Source organism: Rhea pennata, chromosome 7 (genome assembly GCF_028389875.1).
Source record: "Rhea pennata isolate bPtePen1 chromosome 7, bPtePen1.pri, whole genome shotgun sequence".
NCBI classification, from domain to species: domain Eukaryota; kingdom Metazoa; phylum Chordata; class Aves; order Rheiformes; family Rheidae; genus Rhea; species Rhea pennata.
Genome location: NC_084669.1, coordinates 37,001,900 through 37,019,962, shown reverse-complemented (window position 1 = coordinate 37,019,962; position 18,063 = coordinate 37,001,900). Strand labels below are relative to the sequence as shown.

Below are 18,063 nucleotides of genomic sequence, written 5' to 3'. Positions count from 1 at the left end.
AGAGGGGTTTTCAGCAGCGCCGGCCCCAAATTTAGGGCGCCAGGCCGGGCAGGGCGCCGTTTTCGCACCTTTCCAAGGGCTGCGGCAAAGACGGGGGGGATTTGGGCCCGGCTCGTTCGGCGGGGCCGGCCAAGCTTTTAACGGCGGTGGCGGCTGCAGGAAAGGCAGCAGCGGAGGCGGCCCCGGCGGGTACGGATCCCCCGGAAAGCTTGTTTTTTTTTTGGGGGGGGGGGGGAAGCTGAAATGGGAAGTCCAGGTGGCTGGCTCGGGGTGGGGGTTGGGGGGACACGGTGCCCCGGGGCGGCTGGCGGCCCTGCGTTGCCAGGCCGGTCATGCGCGCCGCGAGTGATCCCCCGATGTCCCCGCGTGCGCGAAAATATCCCTCCGTTTTCCCAGGAAGGGCTAAATACAGCCGCCTCCGCACGAAGCCTTCTGGCACCTTCCAGGCGAGCTGCGAAAATGTCCCGGCCCTGTTTGCCTTCCCGGGACCTCCCCCCCTACACACACACTTCCCAATTTTAACTGCGGAAAGGGCATTTTGCTATAAATAGGATGGACAGACGGACGGTGTTCAGCCGGGGCTGTTGCAGCGGGACGGGGCGCGGGAACGAGCCGCTCTGACCCCCCCCCCCCCCCCCCCCCCCAAGTCTGGCTAAAACAAAAGAGAAAAAAAAATACATGAATATATTTATTAGCGTTTCCCCCCCCCCCCAGCTTGGTTTCCACCAGCAATCGCTGTTTGTCCCCTCTGAAACTAGAGCGGGGACCGCGGCGGGGAGGCCGTCGCCGGCCCCGGAACCTGAGCGCGGCGGAAAGCCGAGCGTGGGCGCGTCGCGCCCGGCGGCAGCGCCTCTCGGGGCTCCGCAGCGGGGCTTGGGGGGCGCCCCGAACCTCGGGAAGGCGTCCGGGTGCCCGAGGGGGGAGCCCTGCGCGCGCTGCGGGGCTTTGCGGGCCTGGCTCTGCTTGCTGCTTTGCTTCCTCCTCGGTGGTGGTCGGCAGGAGAGCAATCGCGGGTCAGCGTCGTTCTGGTGGCTGGTTGCGTTTTTCAGGAATAGAGTGGGTTTTTTTTTTTTTTTTTTTTTTTTTTTTTTTTTTTTTTTGAAAATGTCCTTTCCCTCAGAAAGTTGATGCCTGTCTGCGGGGGGTGTGGGGGTGGGAAGGGGAATACGAACAAAAGCCTAAGGCCAGAACGAACTCGCGTTCAGATGGAAATGTTTCTGCCCGGCTTTATCCTCTGCATCTTGTGCCTGGCTTTTAATTTGCCGAGTGACTTAATTACACTTTAATGAAAGCCTTTTATTTTTTTCCTGTTTTTGGGGGTTTTTGTCTCTCTGAGCTGTTGTAATTGTAGGCTTGCGTAATGGGTCTCTCTGCCCGGAGCAGAGGACGGAGCGCTGGAGCGTGCTCCGAGGGGAACCTTTCCTGTGCCAGCCTGGACGCAGGGGAACTCGGTGTGACCCAAGCAGTCTCCTCTTTTGGGACTGGCCTCCTAGGTTTTATTAATTATTTATTTTTTAGTAGATAACCTGGCTTTTTGCATTCCCTGCAAGTATGGCTGATATATATACATACATATATATATAGGAAAACTACAGAAGAACCTTCTCAGAAGTTGGAGGGGATTTTAGCCGTGTGAGGTGGACTTTCACCTTCGGGGTGCCTCCCCCACGCCGATGTTGGTGAGACGCTGAGAAACATCAGGCGTTTCCTGGTGTCCTCCCGCAGGAGCTGGCCTGGGCTCAGGTGACGGGCTCCCGTCTCCTCCCCTGTGACGGAGACGGTGACAGGCTGTTTGTGTGCTGGGGACCTGACTCGGCTCCCCACTGACTCCGCCACCCTTGAGTCACCTCCCCGTGCCCTGCAATTAGAGGTAACTGGAGCGTGGCGCGGGCGCCCCGGTGCCTTCGTAAGGGCCAAGACACGTGCAGCGCGAAGCACGGGGGCCGCCACACCAGGGTGAGAGGCTTGCCAAGCACGCCACGGCCAAGGTGAAGTTGCCTCCGTGTGACAGCACCGAGGCCTCCAGCAGCACACGTGGGAATAAAGCCCAGCTGCCTGCGGAGCATCAAGCCAAGACACAGAGACAGCCAGGTGTCCATTAGAAAGGTTTTTATTAGAAAAGTAAAAAAAAAAAAAAAAAAGGGGGGGGGGGGGACACAATTGCATAGAAGTTCTGCACTTGAACATCAAGTGAACTAGTGTAAACTGTAATCAACGGGAGCGCGTACCGCCCAGGAGGCCTGCGAGGGATCCTGCCCTCGGTCCCAGCGTCGCCGCGCGCCCCCTCTCCCACCAGCGCCGCGGGCACCTTCCAGCAGGGTTCGTTTCAGGGATCAAAGACAACACAATTTCAGACCCCTGCCCCGTCATCCCGGCTCCCGCTTTTCCTGGGAGTCTGAACATAGCTGCCCAGATGTCAGTAGTGGAGTTTTGTCTCAGATCCAGACTCAGGTCACTCATTCCCACACACGCACCCTCCCCCAAAACCATCAATTACAATCATCGTTAACAAGAAAGAGAAGTCACCAAAGAAGTCACCAACAGTGGGGAGAGGGCCTGTTCCCGGCAGCCCTGCCGCCGGGACAGGGAGCACATCGCCGCAGTCGCGACATCCTACAGTCATCAAAGTGTCCAGCTAGCACAGCACAGCCCCCACCGCTGCCACCTTGGGCCAGCGCCCCCCGGCAGGGCTGCTCCGCCTGCACTGGGGACACCCCAGCGTGGGTGTCACGGCAGGGACCTCCGCCTGCCCAAACTACTTCAACCTAAAGCTCTACTACACCTAACCTAAACTACAGTGGCTGCTGAGAGCTGCCATGCTCTAACCAGCTTTTTTTTTTTTTTTTTCTCCCCTTTTTTTCCCCCTCCCTCTTGTTAGCTCTTCCGAAAGCACTTGGGTGAGCTGTTTCTCCAGGCTGGCATGCCGTGGCTGGCCCCCTCCAGCGCAGCCCATCAGCACTCCTCGATGAGCAGCTGCTCAGAGCTGTATAACTTCTTCTTGATGACCCTGAAGCCTGTGCCCAGCTTCAGCGACTGGCTGAAGCCAGGCGTGAAAGCAGGCGCCGAGGCAAGGAGTCCCTGGATCTTGGGCCAGAGGCGAGAGTCCAGCCGGAGCACAAGGGTGAGCTGGAAGGTGGGCACCACGGCAGGGTCCACGGTGATGTGCCCCACGTCGTGGCAGGCCTTGCCGTGCTCCACACAGAGGTCGAGGAGGGCCCCTCGCAGCCCGCAGGGCTCGCTGCAGGCCAGGTGCAGCAGCTCTGTCCGCACTTGTGCTACAAGCTGGTCTGGCATGAGGAGCCGAGAGCAGCGCTTGGGGCCCAGGGGGGCCTTGCCCAGCGTGGCCTGGACCACTTCCATCAGGTTGGCGCACAGCAGCTCGTCCTCGGGGTCATGCAGCAGGTCCAGGTCCGGCAGGGAGGCCTCGTCAGCATACTCGGGGTCTGTGGAGGCAGCAGAGAGGCAGGTCAGCACCGGGCAGGGATGAGGGGGATGGGGTCCCCCTTCTGGCCTTTCCCAGGGGACACTTAGGGGCCAACCCCCAAGGTTGGGGGCACCTGATGGTCACATGGAGCCTTTTTGCAGCCCCCACCATGCTGCAGCAGGGCAAGCTGGGCAGTGGCAGGACCCCCCACCCATCAGGTGGGACTCCTCCATCAATGGGGAACCTTCTCTAAGATCCCAACCCCTCAAGGGGACCTCATGGTGGAGCCTCCCACCATTAGGGGACCTTCTCTAGGACCTCAACCCCCTGAAGGAACCTCATGGGGATCTCCTCTGGGACTACAACCCTCAAGAAGACCTCATGGGAGAACCTCCCACCCCTTGAGGACCTTCTCTGAGACTCAACCCCTTGAGGGGACCTCATGAGGACCTCCTCAGGGACCCCCACGCCTCGAGAGGACCTCATGGGGGAGCCTCCCACCCGTGGGGGACCTTCTCTGAGACTCAACCCCTTGAGGGAACCTCATGGGGGAGCCTCCCACTCATTGGGGACCTTCTCTGAGACTCAACCCCTTGAGGGGACCTCATGGGGGAGCTTCCCACCTACTGGGGACCCTCTCTGGGACCCTCAACCCCTCGAGGGGACATTATGGGAAACCCTCCACCCCCTGGAGACCTTCCCGGGCACCGCCACTCACCTCCCTCCGAGCCGGAGGCGCTGCCCAGGGACTCGCAGTCCGAGGTCTCCAGGCGGCCGCGCTCGCCGCCCGCCAACCGCTCCCAGAGCCCCGGCATGGCGCCACTAACCGCCACCAACCGCCGCCGCCGCCGCCACCGCCGCGCGCCCCCTCCCCGCCGCGCGCGCCGCTGCGCCCCCCACCCCCCGCCCCGTCCCTCCTTATAGAGCGGCGGCGCGGGAGGCCCCGCCCCCGCTCCGCGGCGCCCGCCAATGGCAGCGCGGGGCACGTCCGCGGCGTCTCTCCTGCCCGGCGACAGCGGGAGGCCCCGCCCCCTCCCGCCCCCCCGCCGCGGCCCGGCCCGGCCCGGCTCGGCTCGGCGCGGCCCGGGGTTGCATCAGGGGGGCGGGCGCGGCGCGGCGCGGCGCAGTGCGGAGGGACACGCACGCAGGCGGGGGCGCCGCGACGGGCCTCCCCCCCCCCCCCCGCCGCCCTTTTCTTTTGCTTTCTTTTTTTGCTTCTTTTTGCTTACTTTCTTGCACTTTTTTTTGGCCTTTTTTGCTTGATTTTTGCTTTTTTTGCTTGTTTTTTTCCCTCTCTTTGGTGCTTTTTTTTCTTTTTTTTGTTGCCCCCCCCTCCCTCCCCCCAAAGTGACTTGTACAGCTGTTCCCGGGGTGCGGGGGGGCTGGTGGCAAAGACCCGGCTCGTGGCGCTGGCGGGAGCGGAGAGGCGGCGCGAGGGGCCGAGCGTGGCGGGGGGACGAGGCGGCGGGGCCAAGGCGGGTGGGGGCTCCGGAAGGCGCCTCTCGCCCCGGGGAGCGAGCGGCCCCCGGCTTGGACTTCCGTCCCTCTGAAAGAAAGAAAAAAAGAAAAAAAAAAAGGCAGAAAAAGGGGCTCGTTCGCACCGTCGGGCCGGGGCAGCTGCTTTTGGGGGAGAAAGCGCCGTTTCTAGCGCTGCGGGAGCCGTGCTGAGCTCAGCACTTTTGTAAGGCGAGGAGGAGGAGGAGGAAGGCGGGGGGGGGGGAATGGCCCGCTTCCCCCGCTGCGGCCGGCTCCGGAAAAATCCCACGGCTCGACGCGAGCGTGGAAGATTTTGTTTATTTATTTATAGTTTATTTTATTACCTTGAGGTCGGGCGGTGGCGGCGCCCCGGGGGAGCTGGGCCCGCGAGCCGGTACACGGCGTCCTGCGGGCAAACAGCCCTGAAGGAGCCTCTTTGTTCAGGGAGTTTTGAACTTTTTTTTTTTATATATATATATATATATATAATTTTATTATTTTTTATTTCCACCATCCCCTCGGCGTGCACCACCGGGTGCAGCCCGCAGGCCCCCGGCCAAGCCGGGAGGGCAAATCGCTCCGGCGGGACCCCGGGAAGAGCCCCGATCCCCTCCTTTGCGGGCTCCCTCCTCTGTTTTTTTTTTCTTTCTTTTTTTTTTTTTTTTAATCCCTGCCTTGCACAAAGTGTTTACGGAGCCAGGGAAGGGAGGGAGCAACCAACAACAACATGTTTTTGCACCGGCCTGGCTGCACACGGTGAACTCCTCGCTCCCCGCCCCCAGCTATTTCGGGGCCCCACGCACGCGCGCGAGCCATGTAGGGTCCGGAGCGGCGCTCGCCCCGCGCCGCGCTCCTGCGCCGGCCGACGCGCTCGCGACACGGAGGAATTCTTGGCAGGTTTAGCGGAGATGGCTGGAGCAAGCGGGGCTAAGATTAGTTGGTTTAAACCAAGTTTGAAATTGAAATACGCTTCTCTTTCCAAAATAACCCCGTCCCAAGCGAAGTTTCAATGCAGAAAGCCGTCGCGCCCCGTGTCAGCGGGCGATAGCCAAGGCCCCCCTTGGCCCGAAGCAGCGTAAATCCGGAGCGGTGGATGAGATTATCTGCGCCGCGCAGGGAGGGAGGGAGGGTGGGCGCGCGGGGTATGGCCCAGCTGAGCTGCAGCGTTCGGTGAAAACCTCCGTAAACGGTTTCAGGGTAATCTCAGCCCGTTGCTTTGGAGAGTGGAAAGCTGGCCCTCAATACTAGAACACACTGATCTACTGCAATCAACAGAAAATGTATTTAGATGCTTTTCTCCTCCTTACTTTCGGATGTGGCAGGGCTGAAATTAGGAGTTTTTAAAAAAATAAATAAGCTGGTAAATAAAGAGTGAGTCAGTTGCCACTGTTTAAGATAATGAAAATGGAAAAATCGGGCATCTAGATAGAATAATAAATTGTACAATTGCTTAAATATAGTCCAGAACCTATACCCCTGCTGGTGAGCAAAAATGTAGTACTAAGGCTGTAAAAAATAAACATGTTGAAATGGTTATGCCAGAAAATGGAAATCCAGTTCCCCTTAAGAATAGAGCTGAAGTACAAAAGAAAAACATGATGATTAAAATGGATGGATTTAAATGAGGGTTTTCTGCTTGCTCAGTTAAACCAAGATTAAGATCTGATTTAAATCAATCCCCTTTGAGCATAAAGCAAGTGAGGTTTGGTTTCTTTTGGAGGATTTTTTTTTTCAAAACTGCATTTTTACAAGTTTACCATTGTAACAGCAAAGGTGCCCCTAAGCTTCATAAAACCCCATGTTGCCTAATAAACGATTGTTCCTTTCTTCAGACCCACGTACCAAGCTTTGAAAAGACAAATAAATCTGCCTTTGAAACCATTTATTATCACAGAACAATCTAGTATATAACAAAGGGGAAAAGAGTATTAAAGTTACAGCATCTGCACTAACGAGCAGTGTCCTACCAGTACTCTCAGTGCAGACAAAAGAGCAACAGCCGTGAAGATAAAACAGCTTCAGCAACACAGGGAAGAGACCACTGGGGAACGCGTCTCCGCTTGCCCCTTCTGAACCGACCGAGGACTGTTTTCTTCCTATTCATTTGCAAAAACCACGGCTAGGACGGAGGAGCCTTCTCTGCCCCGCTTCGTATCCGCGCCCGACAGAGGCCCGGCTTGAGCGGCAAAGACGCGCGTGTCCCACGGATCTGCCGACAGATCACTGGGCCCTTCAAACCTGCCCGCTCCCTTGGGAGGTCTGCAAAAAGGTCAGGCTAGGTTACCGGCTTGCCTTCCCCCAGCCCAGTCTTGCCCAAACTTTAAGTCTTCCCTTCCCTGCAAACAACTGGGTTATTCTCCAGTCTCTTTAAAACTGATCCTACCTTGCAAGTTACAGAAACCGAGTCCTGCCAGGTTGTTATGCTGCAAAAGACTCGGATTTCTGTAATTTCAATTTACTGACAGCTGTAACGGGGATCCCCACTGTAAACTTAAAAGCCCAATCCCCTTGATGCAGCTGCGAGCATCCAGATACGTGGCCGCGTGTTTTGAAATCAGGCCAGAGAGTGCTTTTCTTCTTCTCTCTGACAGCAGTGATCCAGTCGCGTTCAGCCCGAGGAGGGGGTGAATCCCAGGAGCTGCTCTATTGGCTTGTACCTCCACTCGTCTGCCTCCAGCTCCTCCACCAGACCGGCTAGTTTTTCCATCCGTGCAACTTGTTGATCTGCAAGAAGTTCAAAGGTAACTGTGGTTTGCAGTGACATAGCAAGCAAACCTTTTAATTACATTTAAATTCTCACCTTGTCAATGGGGAATGGACAGTAGAATAACCCCCACCAAACTAATCTGACCACGATACCCTGGTGCAGATGGTGAGACGACCTCACCAGATCATACAGGAAAGCAAGGACAGGGACAGACTCTTCTGCCTCGTCCGATGCTGAATTTGTGTTTACCCATCCCTGCCCGTGCCGCGTATATTCAAGTTTTATCAGGGAAGCAAAAGGCCGATTAGCGTAAGGCACCGAAACCAGCAGGACGTTCATTTCCTTAGCATGAACATTTTCAGCCACTTTTGTGCCTCAACGCTTTTGGTGAAAAAAAGCAGAGAAGTCTAGAGAACGCCTGGTCTGCACAGAGCCCAACGTGGAGCAGGGTGCAGTGTGAGGACCTCTTAATTTTAACGTCCAACCTTTGAGAAGGACCTGGGTGACAGCAGAAGAAATGCTCTGTAGTCAGACCATGCTAATGACACAAAGGTCACCGACGGGAGAAACATGCTGCCTCCCTGGGGTTCCCCAAGACAACTTGTTGCTCTCGGCTTTATTTAAAACTGGTTATGCTTATCGCACCAGGACCACGTTTGATTAAACTGGCTGAAGCGGTACAGAGATCAGTACAGCCCTTTTTCTCTTGACTCCATTGAAAACCTAATAGCTTAGCAAACTGCTGGGAAAATGGCCCTGTACTAGCTGACTTACTAGCAAAAGACACAACATAAAATGCACGTTATTTATGCTTCCTGCAGCAGCAGAGGATGGGTGTTTTTAAGAAGAGGGACTGTTCTCGCATCATCTCCTGCAACTAGGTACTTTGGGGAAGTCTCAAACAAACAAAAAAAATGGTGACCTTGAGCTTATTTTAAGCCTTTCCCCTTTCTTACAGATGGTAATCAGCGCTCCGCAAACCAATTTCCAAAGCTGCTGCTCATTAGGATGCCAGTCTGTGCAGCAGCCTCTGGTAGCAGCACTGCAACTGCGGAAACAAGGGCTCTGAAGTTCAGCTTCGCTTTTCAGTTCAGATATACAAGATCCTGGCTAAAGTGTAACGAGGGCCTTGCAAGCTGTTGCGTGCCCTGAGACCTCCCGTGGGGAACCCTCAGTGGTGAAGGACAGCAAAAATCTCACGTTTAGGACAGCACTTGGAAACCTGTTCTAGTTGACAAGGGGTGGAGACCAGAAAGGATGTGACCCTCAGAAACAGATGTGGTTTTGCGCCGAGTTCCAGCTCTGCCCAATACCTTGAGAATAAAAGCTGCTGTGCAATCAAGCCCATCATTCGCTTATAGACACCACTGGCAAAGATCTGAGGAGGGAAGCAAAAGTTTGAACTATCCATAAGGCTCTTTCTGGGGCAGGTACCCGGTGCAGTCAGACCTGTCACACCATGCCAGACACTATTTGTGCAGAGAGATGGTGCTTCCATTTTCAAAACACCTTTGGAACCTTATTTGACCCTGCCAGTGTCATGAGGGCTCAGCAGAGAAACAAAGGTAAGATCAAGTGACTTGCCCAAGGCCAAAGAGACAGTCAGTGCTGGGCCAGGAGCAGAACATGGGCGTTTCCTGCCCATAACCTCCTGTTCTGGCCTCACCTCTTGTGAAGACAGCACAGTACAGAGCGATGGAAAAACAAGCTTAGAAATAAACGCACAGCCTGTTCCCACCCAGACTGTGTGGGTTCCCTTCGTTTTGCACAGGGCCTGCAACAGGACTCGGGTGATAGCCTGACTTAATGCTAATTCACAAACTTAAAAGGCCGTTCTGCTTTTCTGTGGTTGGGGCCCTAAATACGCCAGCCTTTTCTCTGTGCATCGTCCCTGATCAACACGCAGTTAGAACGTAAGATGTTTGAGAGCTTACCGTGTTTCACTTGCTTTAACGTAGATGCAACCTGATAGCTGAAGACAGATTCACAGAGGAATCTTTCTGAGCCATCTGTAAGCAGAAAAAGGGAGGTGGTTTAATCTGTCCTGAGAGCTTTACGATTTAGCAGTCTTCACTAAGTGCTGTGGACCTTCTGTTTTTATGGCTGAGGCGGGGGTTTTCCCATTTATCTACTCTAGATACCTTCTCCCATGCTGGGAACGTGCAGCCCTTCGGTCTCTAGGCCATGGGGCCCTGCATTCGAGTCTCGCCCGGGGCTTTGGCTGGTTCCCAGCGCCCCTTGAGGTGAGCAAACGGCCGTGCAACCTGGGAGCCGTCGTTTCTGAGAACGGCTCTTCGCTAGGTAGGAAGCGACGGGCAGCACAGCACGCAGAGAGAAAGTCTGGTCCGCCTAGCCCACGCTTCCTTCCTGAGCAGCACTCATTTGAATAGTCTACAGCGAGGGCTAAAGGACTGAGGCAAGGCTCCTGCCCCAGGAAACCTCATACCCGGGTCTCCTGTGGCTGCGAGCAGAGGAGAGCACACGCGTGGGAGGTAACGCCGCTCCCCGGGGAGCTGAGCGAAGGGACCCGCTCGCAGACGAGAAGACAGCTCTGGCATCGCAGCTGGGCAAGGCCTGCAAGGAGCACAGGGCAGCCCGGCAAGGGCAGCCCTCCCCAGCTGGGCGCTAAGATGATCCGGCAGCTCCCGCTCACGTGAAGCGGCCCTGGCACGGAGATCGCACGAGCTTTGGGATCCCTGGCCCTGGCCACGGCCACCTGCGAGGCTCTGCTGGGTTTGCAGCAGCTGCTGCACACGAGCACGGAGCTGTGTCGGTGACGCTCGCGGCCTGAGAGGATGTGCAAAAAGTGCTCTACAAAAAAGCTCAACGTCCCCCCTTCGTTTCTAAAAATAACGCTGAAAAGCCAACAACTGAAGCTCGCACGTAACAAGTGCCAGCAGCTTAACCCTTGCGGGCACAGAGCGCTTCGAGATCTCCTCTCTGGAATTAAACCGTATTGGCTTTTGAAGAGAAAACAGAACCGATGCAGTTTCAAGTTTCGCAACTTCTGCGGTGCAACCGCAGGGCCAAGAGCTGCACCGGACCCTGCTCCGACGGAGGGAGGGAAACCAGCCCCGAGCAGGATGAATTTTTCCATGACTGTAAAGGACTCCCTGCGGTGAACGACTGCGGCTTGGGAGCGGATCCGTGCCCGCTCGTACCCAGCCTGGCAGGAGGCTTTGCACAAACGCCCTTCCGCAGGTAGCTGAAATCCCTGCGCCTGCCCGGCTCGGGGGGAGCGGTCTCCCTAGCTAATCTCCTAGCAGGGGCAGCGACAGCGACACGTCCTGCGTGGTGGCCAGCAGCAAACAAATAGCGATACAAAGAGCTGGCTGGTGCCGCGGGATGCGACTGCGGGCTGCCAGCAGAGCCCCGCGGAAGGGGGTTCTCGCGTGCTGGACGCAGCTGAGTTATTCAAGCCTTGGCCTCTCTGAGGCATGTGAATGATCATGCTCTGCCACTGCATTTTTTTTAATTCGCTTGAATAATTTGTATAGCGCTGTCAGACTGGCACAGAGGTTTTGCTTGCAGTAAGGTTGCAAATCTACAACCAATAAGGCACATTCCCTCCGTCAATCAATATTAGTCCATTTTAAATAGAAGGTAAGCTAAGCAGAAGACAGCTAATATTACGACAATCTGATTCCCTCAGGACTCAGATGTTTGTGTCCTCATGATGCTTTATGATTCCCACAGGCTTAGACCATAACCCTGCATAAGGGATTTCAAATAGTTTGTGTCTTACAATCTAAATCAGTAATTGATCACACAGCTATCTTGGAAATAGAGCAATCTGAAACACACACCTAACGGTGTGCCAAATACTAATGTGGTTTATGCTACTTTTTTTCCTCTAACCCCCACGCCCCAAGGATTTATTAAAAAAAAAAAGTGAGATAGTTGAAATATGAATTAAAAAAACCCAGTCTGTTAGTAGGGGTTTTTTGAAAAGGAAACCAGCTAGCCCACTCTTAACTGCCTGAGGAAAGAACGGCTATATCACCTTTATCTCAGAAATTAAAACGCTAACTTAAAGCTTACTGTGACAGGAAAGGAGTTAAACTGTTGCTGCCACCCAAGAGAAGTGAACTGCCATTTACTGGCAAGCAGGTTGGTCTGAGGCAAAAGCAGATAAACGCTCCATGCTGTAAAGATAACAAAGAAAAGCAATTTCAAAGACTACTGGTAGCAACAGACCCTGGCACTGGGTCTGGACGATCCAATCCCAAAGCTGAACTCCAGGTAATAGGGAATAATCAGAGTTTCACCATGACCAGAATATCTTCTTGCAAACTACTGAAATACTACACTAATGCTGCACTGTGCTGTTTCCAAACCTAACAAATACTACTTAAACACTCATTACCAGTGTGAGAGACAGCTACATTTCCTCTCCTCTGACACCCCACTCGCCTTCAGCAGGGCCATCTAGCCTAAATGGCTCTCGTGAAGAACGGTTGCCTGTCTACTTGGTAACATGAAGTACTTCATTATTTTAAATTTGTTCTGAGGGCTCATCAAGTCTTTAGTCATAATTACTTCAACAGACTGGCATATGGACTCTAACGTATAATAACCTTCATTGCAACAGTGTGATCAGTATGCAGCTGCCCTGTGCTGTGAGATCATGTTCATAGCTCATCTTTCTGGTCACATATCTACTGGAACAGTTATTTCTGAGCTAGAGGGCCATGGTCAACTGATGCATGTCTCACTGCACATCCATGTACCAGCCCTAGCCATCCGAATGAACTCTGGGCTTCAACAGTCAAAAATGTGGCACAGGAAGTTCAAGACGAGCAGACAGACTCTGGCTCAACACGTCATCTCGACGGCTTTCCTTCCTCCCCCATGCAGACCACGTGCACTTCAGACAGAGGTAACCTTGCTGAGATGGGAACATGCAGTCTCAATACATTTGGGTCTCTCAGTCTGAGCCCTTCCTCAGGCAACCCTAACCAAGCAGGCGGCATGGCTGGGGTACCCAAAGGCAAGATGCTGTGTTGGCCTGGGCTCCTGGCCCTCTCTGGGTGGCTCTACGCATTAGCTGCAGGTGGATAACCAGCTCTGGAAGAAAGCCTCTCTCAGGCATCAGCAAAGCATCTCATCCCCAGGAAAACACCCCAGACAGGAGTGACCTCAAGAGGCGAACATGCTCAGCCTGGAAAATTTAGAGAGGTCTAGCCCTCTTTTGTTGCTGCATTTGTGCCACAGGGCCAGACAGCAAGAACTGCCTGCAAGTAAACTTCCCCATCAAGAGCCTTTATCTCTGAGAGAGCCCTTTGTGCCACTCTCACAGACCTCGGCAGCAAGGTCTTAATTCGAGCTGAGGCCGAAGCAAGCCTGTTGGTTCCTGGCTAGCAGAGATGTAAGCTGTCTTCTGTATGAGCCTGGTCAAATTCAACCCCAGAACATGTTCTGCTTAAAAAAGAAAAAAAAAAAAAAAAAACAACTGCCTGGGCTGTCTTTACAGTAATTCCAGCCTGACATCAAAGGATTAGCTAACAATGAACGATTAACACTGACATGTTCCCTTTCAGGTAGCATATATATCGCTTCCTCATCTGAAGTGTTGCATAGATCTAAAAACCATGTGACTGCGAGAAAAGTCACTTCCTGGTGAGTAACTGGAGGGAGGGGGAACTGGGGCTGCAAGTCAGGCCATGGGAAAACCCTAGCCCTACCTGACCTACCCTAGCCCTAGTGTTTCCTTCTTCCCTCCAGCTTTTGCCAGGTACAGTCTAAAATGGCACTGAGGTCCCAAGCTTGGCAAAGCTCTCGGCGCAACAGGAAGAGTGGGGAAGGGGGCTAGAAGTCAGCCAGCGCAATCACCTTCCAGCATCTCTCCGGCTCCTTTGGGATACGTGAAGAGGGCTTTTCGGGGTGGCGCCAGGTCCGAGACGCTAAACCCGGATCCCGTAACAGAGCTGCCGCTGACTCCGCCAGCTGAAGAGGATGAAGAAGAAGCTGCCATTTCACTCCGTCCTAGCCTGAAACAATGAAAAGGAAGCAAAGCGGAGTCAGGAAGTGCGTCTTGGCAGTGACGCTCCGTAATTCTGGGCCTGGGTGTCAAGTGGACTGGTGCTTATCAGCACGAATGAGGTTACAAAGCGTCACCCCGCATCCCTGTCTCAAACACGCTGCGTGGGCGGCGACGTCCTCCGCAGCCAGGAGCAAGGGCCCAGGTGCAGGGAGGGCACCGCTGCTGAGCCCAGGGATCTGCACACATCCGTTCCAGCAGCTGAGCTGGAGTTTCCCAATGAGCTGCTCACAGAGAGACATTAAAGGAGAGGGCACGAAGCCAGAGACCACGTACGTTATTTCGCAGCAGACAAAGAAAGGGTTCAGAAGGAGCCAAAAAGAAAGGCTGCCACCCCCGCTCTGCAGCCTCAGCAGCACCCGTGAGTGGTTGAAGGTAGCCTCTCACGCTTGGGAGACCTGGAGCTAGGAGCACCACCGAGACCTCCCCCAGGCTCTGGCGATGGGTGCAGTTAGCTGTTGCACCACGCGGTGGCACCCAGAAACGGAAGGTAACCCATTCTCTGACCCTTGGACAAGGGGGCCTGGGAATTTAGCAGGATCATTGGAGTGCATAAAAATAACCTGGCACAGGTCACAGACCTGAATTCACTGGCCTTCAGCTGCTTGGCTGTTTTCCCACTCCCTACAGACGCACACAGATTTTTTTTTTTTTTTTGGCCTTGTTTCCAGGGGTATAAGCACGGAAAAAATCCTGCTCCCTCATAAAACCTGGAAACCCGCAGGACTGCCAGTTCCAATGCCATTTCCTATATGAAGCAACACCAGGTCATACTTGCAGCAACTGCTCTGTGTGTTGCTCCAGATGCCCTTTTGCTTTCAGAATACAGAACTTGACCTAGAACTGCTGATCCAGTCACCTCTTGCATATCCTTTTCTCAGCCTGAATTTAAGAGGTAACGTCTGTATCCTTTATCATAAGAGTGCTTAAAATTTGCCAAATACTTATCTGTTAAAAAAATAAAAAATAAAAGCTACTACTTGACATTTAGAAGTGTCAGTGTTTGCTACTCCTGCAAACCACTTATAAGCACTTCCCACTTTTCCTACCTATTTAATACATTACTGCAGACCTTTTAGGCTATGCAGACAGTGGCTTTGGATGGCACAAGGCTTTAGCGGAGAAAATGGATTTTAAAAGCTTGTCATATAAGGTCAAGGTTGTTTCATTTACTGCGTATAACAGAAAACAGCACAGCAGCTCACTCCGAGGCACGCAGGAGACTGCGAAGAAGCACGCCTGTGGAAAAGAAACCTTTCACGTGGCTTTGGCATGCCCAGCGACACATTCTGGAACAAGCTGGTGTTTTGCTGAAAACGTATTTAGACGCTTCTGGGTGACGCGCAGGGTCGGCGGGGTTAGACGCGCGCCGCTCTTCACAGGCGGCGGGGTGAGCGACCCTGTGAAGTGAAACCACCACGTACTCCCCAGCAGGGTGCTGGGGGTTCGCTCCAGGGTCGGACTAAATACCCGAGTTATCCCTGCGGCGTGTTTTCTTGTTGGAAAAAGGACAAAAGCAGCAAGCTTTTCCTTATGCAAAGGACAGCTTTGCTGCGGGCTTCCTTCCCTCTCCTGCGCCGCAGGAGCGCAGCTCTGGATAGAGACCACGGAGCAAAGACGCGACCTGCCACAAACCCGAAGGATTAAAGCCTCAACACTTTGCAAAACCCCCTTTAATTGCTCAATCACGAGGATCTGCCTCTGAGGGGCTCGGCCGGTGCCACGAGGCCCACCGAGGCGGCGGGCGGCAGCCGGTGCCCCGAGCCGGCAGCGGGGCAAGGGCACGGCGCTTCGCCGGGCTCGCAGCCGCAGCGGGAAGGCGGCGGCGGGAGAAAGACAAAGGCAGGCGGGGAGACGGGAGGGGAGCGGCGCAGCGATGGAGGCCGGCGCCGGGGCCCTGCCTACCCCCGGCACGACGCCATCGCCGTCCGCCATTTTAGCGGGGGGAGGGGGGGAGAACGCGCGGCACGGCACCATCGCCGTCGGCCATTTTGGGGGTGTGGCAGTCCTGCGCATGCGCCACGGCGCCTCTTGCCCACACCGCCGCTGGGGGGGTGGCAGCCTCGGTGGCACCAGTGCGCCTGCGTCAACCCCGCCGCCGCGCCTGCGCCCTTCCCCACCGCGCCGCGCCGGCTTCCTCCCTGCGCTTCCCCGCCTCCTCGCGCCATGGCCCCTCCCCAGCTGCCGTAGCGAGCGGCCTCCCGGTGAGTGACGCTCTCGCTCCCGTTCCCGCTGCCGTTCCCGTTCCCGCTGCCGCCCCACCGGCCTCACCTGGGCGCCCGGACCGCTTGGCGCAGGCGGCGCGCGTGCTCGCGCTCGCGGTGCATGCTGGGGCGGGCAGGCGGGCGCCGCCGCGCGCGGCCCCTTCCCTTCCCTTCTCGCCCCGCCCCCCCGCGCGCTGCGCCCTGGGGTGGGTGGGGGCGGCAACGGTCGGTAACGGCCCCGCGCGCCTGCGCCAACGGCCGCCGCCCTGATAGCCCGCCTGGGGCAAGCTCAGTGTTGAGGGCAGGTTCTGCTCTCTCTTTCTCTCTCTTTCTCTCAGTAAACTTTCTGAGGAAGGTAGATTTTTTCGTGAGGATTTTTGTCTTCTTAAAAAAAAAAATCATGTTTTACAAACAGAAAGGTAACCTGAAATACCCACGATGAGCATTTTTGGTGAGCCCCAACTACGGAGGAAATCAGAAGCATCTGGACATGTGACAGTGTCAGTTCTTTGGATCATCCTACTGCTTTTACATTGGAAAATGTTCTCTTGGGTGGAACGCTGTGTCCCGTATTTCTAATGTTTAGTTTGCAGTGACTGCCAGAAGTGTAGGGGAGGGTGGGGAATGTCTCAAGCTTAACATATTTTTTCATGGTGAACTTCTTGTTTCAGTGAAAAAAGTGCTGCCTAAGCTTTAAGCAGTTCAAGGACCGCATGATGCAATATGCTGAGGTGTTGCAGAAGTGTTATGTTAGGCTTAAATCATTTTTAATATTTTAATGTCTTTAAGGGATAGATTCATGGGAACACGATGGTTTATCCTTCTCTAGGCTGTTACAAAACAGATCACGGGGGCAGTTAAATCAGCTCTATAAAGCTATTTTATTTTGCCTTAGCCATGCAAAATAGCAAAACTGTGCCCAGGAGCCTCTCCCTTTCTCCACTGTTCCCACCTCGTCCTCTTCCATGCACGGTTCACTTCATTCTGCAGGTGCGTGTGTGCATCCTTGCCCCCCCCCCCACACATGTTTAGGATCTTGGCAGCTGGAGATGCGACAGTTGGAGGAGTAACTGGCCCCAGCTGTCTTCCCCACTCTTTTCCCATTGCAAAGTGACCCTTTTCAGATGTTAGGGCCTTGAGCCGTAGTTTTTATCAGGGAAGAGGAATGGTCTCCTGGAGCGGGAGAAAGTGGGAGTACTCAACATCTCTTGATAAGAAGTGTGGTGGTGGTGGTGGGAAGTTTCTCTCTTTAAACGGAGACAAGCTGCGAGTGGCTGGGGCTACGTTTTTAGAGGAAACTGGTGCAGGATGACAGAATCTGTGAGAGAGGTCAGTGTTCTGGAGGATTCCTTGTAAGAACCTATAGTTTCTTTCACCTGCAGCTGATACTTCAGCTATGAAAAATAACGAGGAGGAGAAACTGTCTGGAATCATATTAAAATGGCCCATTTAGCTGAGATGGCAGTGAGTTTCAATTAAAGATTGTGGGTTTCGGGGAGAGTGGTAATCAGTTGCTGATCTTCTTAAAAGGGGCCGAATCCACTGCTTTGTTACACTTACTATATTGCTTAAATTTCCTGTTTTTAATTAATTGTGTTTTCTGAGTTGACTATAAGCACACTTGTAAGTTTTGAGAAAATTAATCTTTTGACTGAGCCACGTAAGTTCTGATAAGGTATTATGTTTTAGAAATCACTTGCACGTACACACAGACAGAGTTACTGCTCTTCTGGAAGTTTACTGCGCTTCTGGATGTAGCTCAGTCTTTACTGCTGAGCTTCCTCCTTGCTTCCCCGATGCCCATTAGAAATTATCCATGGGGAAACCTCAGAATTGACCTTTTCTTGGTGTAAACTGGCAGAGCTATCTTTCTTTTTCTGTAGTGTGCCATCATTAGGAAGAGGAGCGCCATGGATGTTCTACGTCCCACCCTGATAAGGATTGGGGGAAGAATTTACAGGAAGACTCTTGTTCAAGAACAGGCGTACCAACATGAAGAGGAAGAGGACTTCTGTGCAGGTAAAGAATGATGTGTGAGGGTGACCGCGGTGTGCACTGGAGACAAAGGGGACGCAGTTAGCTCTGAGTGTCACTCTGAGGACCCCTTACGGGCACGAGGACCTGCCTCTATGGAGTACTGAGGTGTTAGTGAGGTAGACAGATGCTTTGCATAGGTCCTGGATGATCTTGCTGATCAAAGAGAGCACGCAGT

General features: G+C 54.1%; 3 protein-coding genes across 8 annotated transcripts in view; 1 reads left to right on the top strand and 2 right to left on the bottom strand.

Annotated features, from left to right (window-relative positions):
• Nucleotides 1-2,094: 2,094 nt before the first annotated feature.
• DDIT4 (DNA damage inducible transcript 4) lies at nucleotides 2,095-4,308 on the bottom strand. The gene is made up of 2 exons (XM_062580618.1): nucleotides 4,143-4,308; nucleotides 2,095-3,443 (listed from the first exon to the last, which is right to left on the bottom strand). Exons 1-2 carry the CDS (start codon nucleotides 4,237-4,239, stop codon nucleotides 2,953-2,955), a joined length of 588 nt encoding a protein of 195 aa, XP_062436602.1. The 5' UTR covers nucleotides 4,240-4,308; the 3' UTR covers nucleotides 2,095-2,952.
• A 2,459-nt stretch (nucleotides 4,309-6,767) lies between these two features.
• On the bottom strand, nucleotides 6,768-15,993 carry ANAPC16 (anaphase promoting complex subunit 16). Of its 2 annotated transcripts, XM_062580747.1 has the most exons (5): nucleotides 15,919-15,993; nucleotides 13,440-13,597; nucleotides 9,542-9,616; nucleotides 7,558-7,624; nucleotides 6,768-7,159 (listed from the first exon to the last, which is right to left on the bottom strand). In XM_062580747.1, the coding sequence occupies exons 1-5, from the start codon at nucleotides 15,972-15,974 to the stop codon at nucleotides 6,997-6,999; spliced, it is 519 nt and encodes a 172-aa protein (XP_062436731.1). In that variant the 5' UTR covers nucleotides 15,975-15,993; the 3' UTR covers nucleotides 6,768-6,996. The 2 variants fall into 2 exon arrangements, with proteins under 2 accessions (XP_062436731.1, XP_062436732.1); XM_062580748.1 differs by having other exon boundaries at nucleotides 7,076-7,624.
• Nucleotides 15,714-18,063, top strand: part of ASCC1 (activating signal cointegrator 1 complex subunit 1) — a 38,083-nt gene continuing 35,733 nt past the window's right edge. For 3 of the 5 annotated variants that reach the window (XR_009959027.1, XM_062580743.1, XM_062580742.1), the window contains exons 1-2: nucleotides 17,265-17,315; nucleotides 17,735-17,870. Coding sequence is in view for 4 of the 5 variants with exons in the window: in XM_062580743.1 (XP_062436727.1) it covers nucleotides 17,292-17,315; nucleotides 17,735-17,870 (160 nt within the window). In the remaining variant the exon portion in view is untranslated. Of the gene's footprint in view, nucleotides 15,852-16,157; nucleotides 16,352-17,264; nucleotides 17,316-17,734; nucleotides 17,871-18,063 lie in introns of those variants that run through there. The other 2 variants (XM_062580744.1, XM_062580745.1) reach the window with 2 other exon arrangements.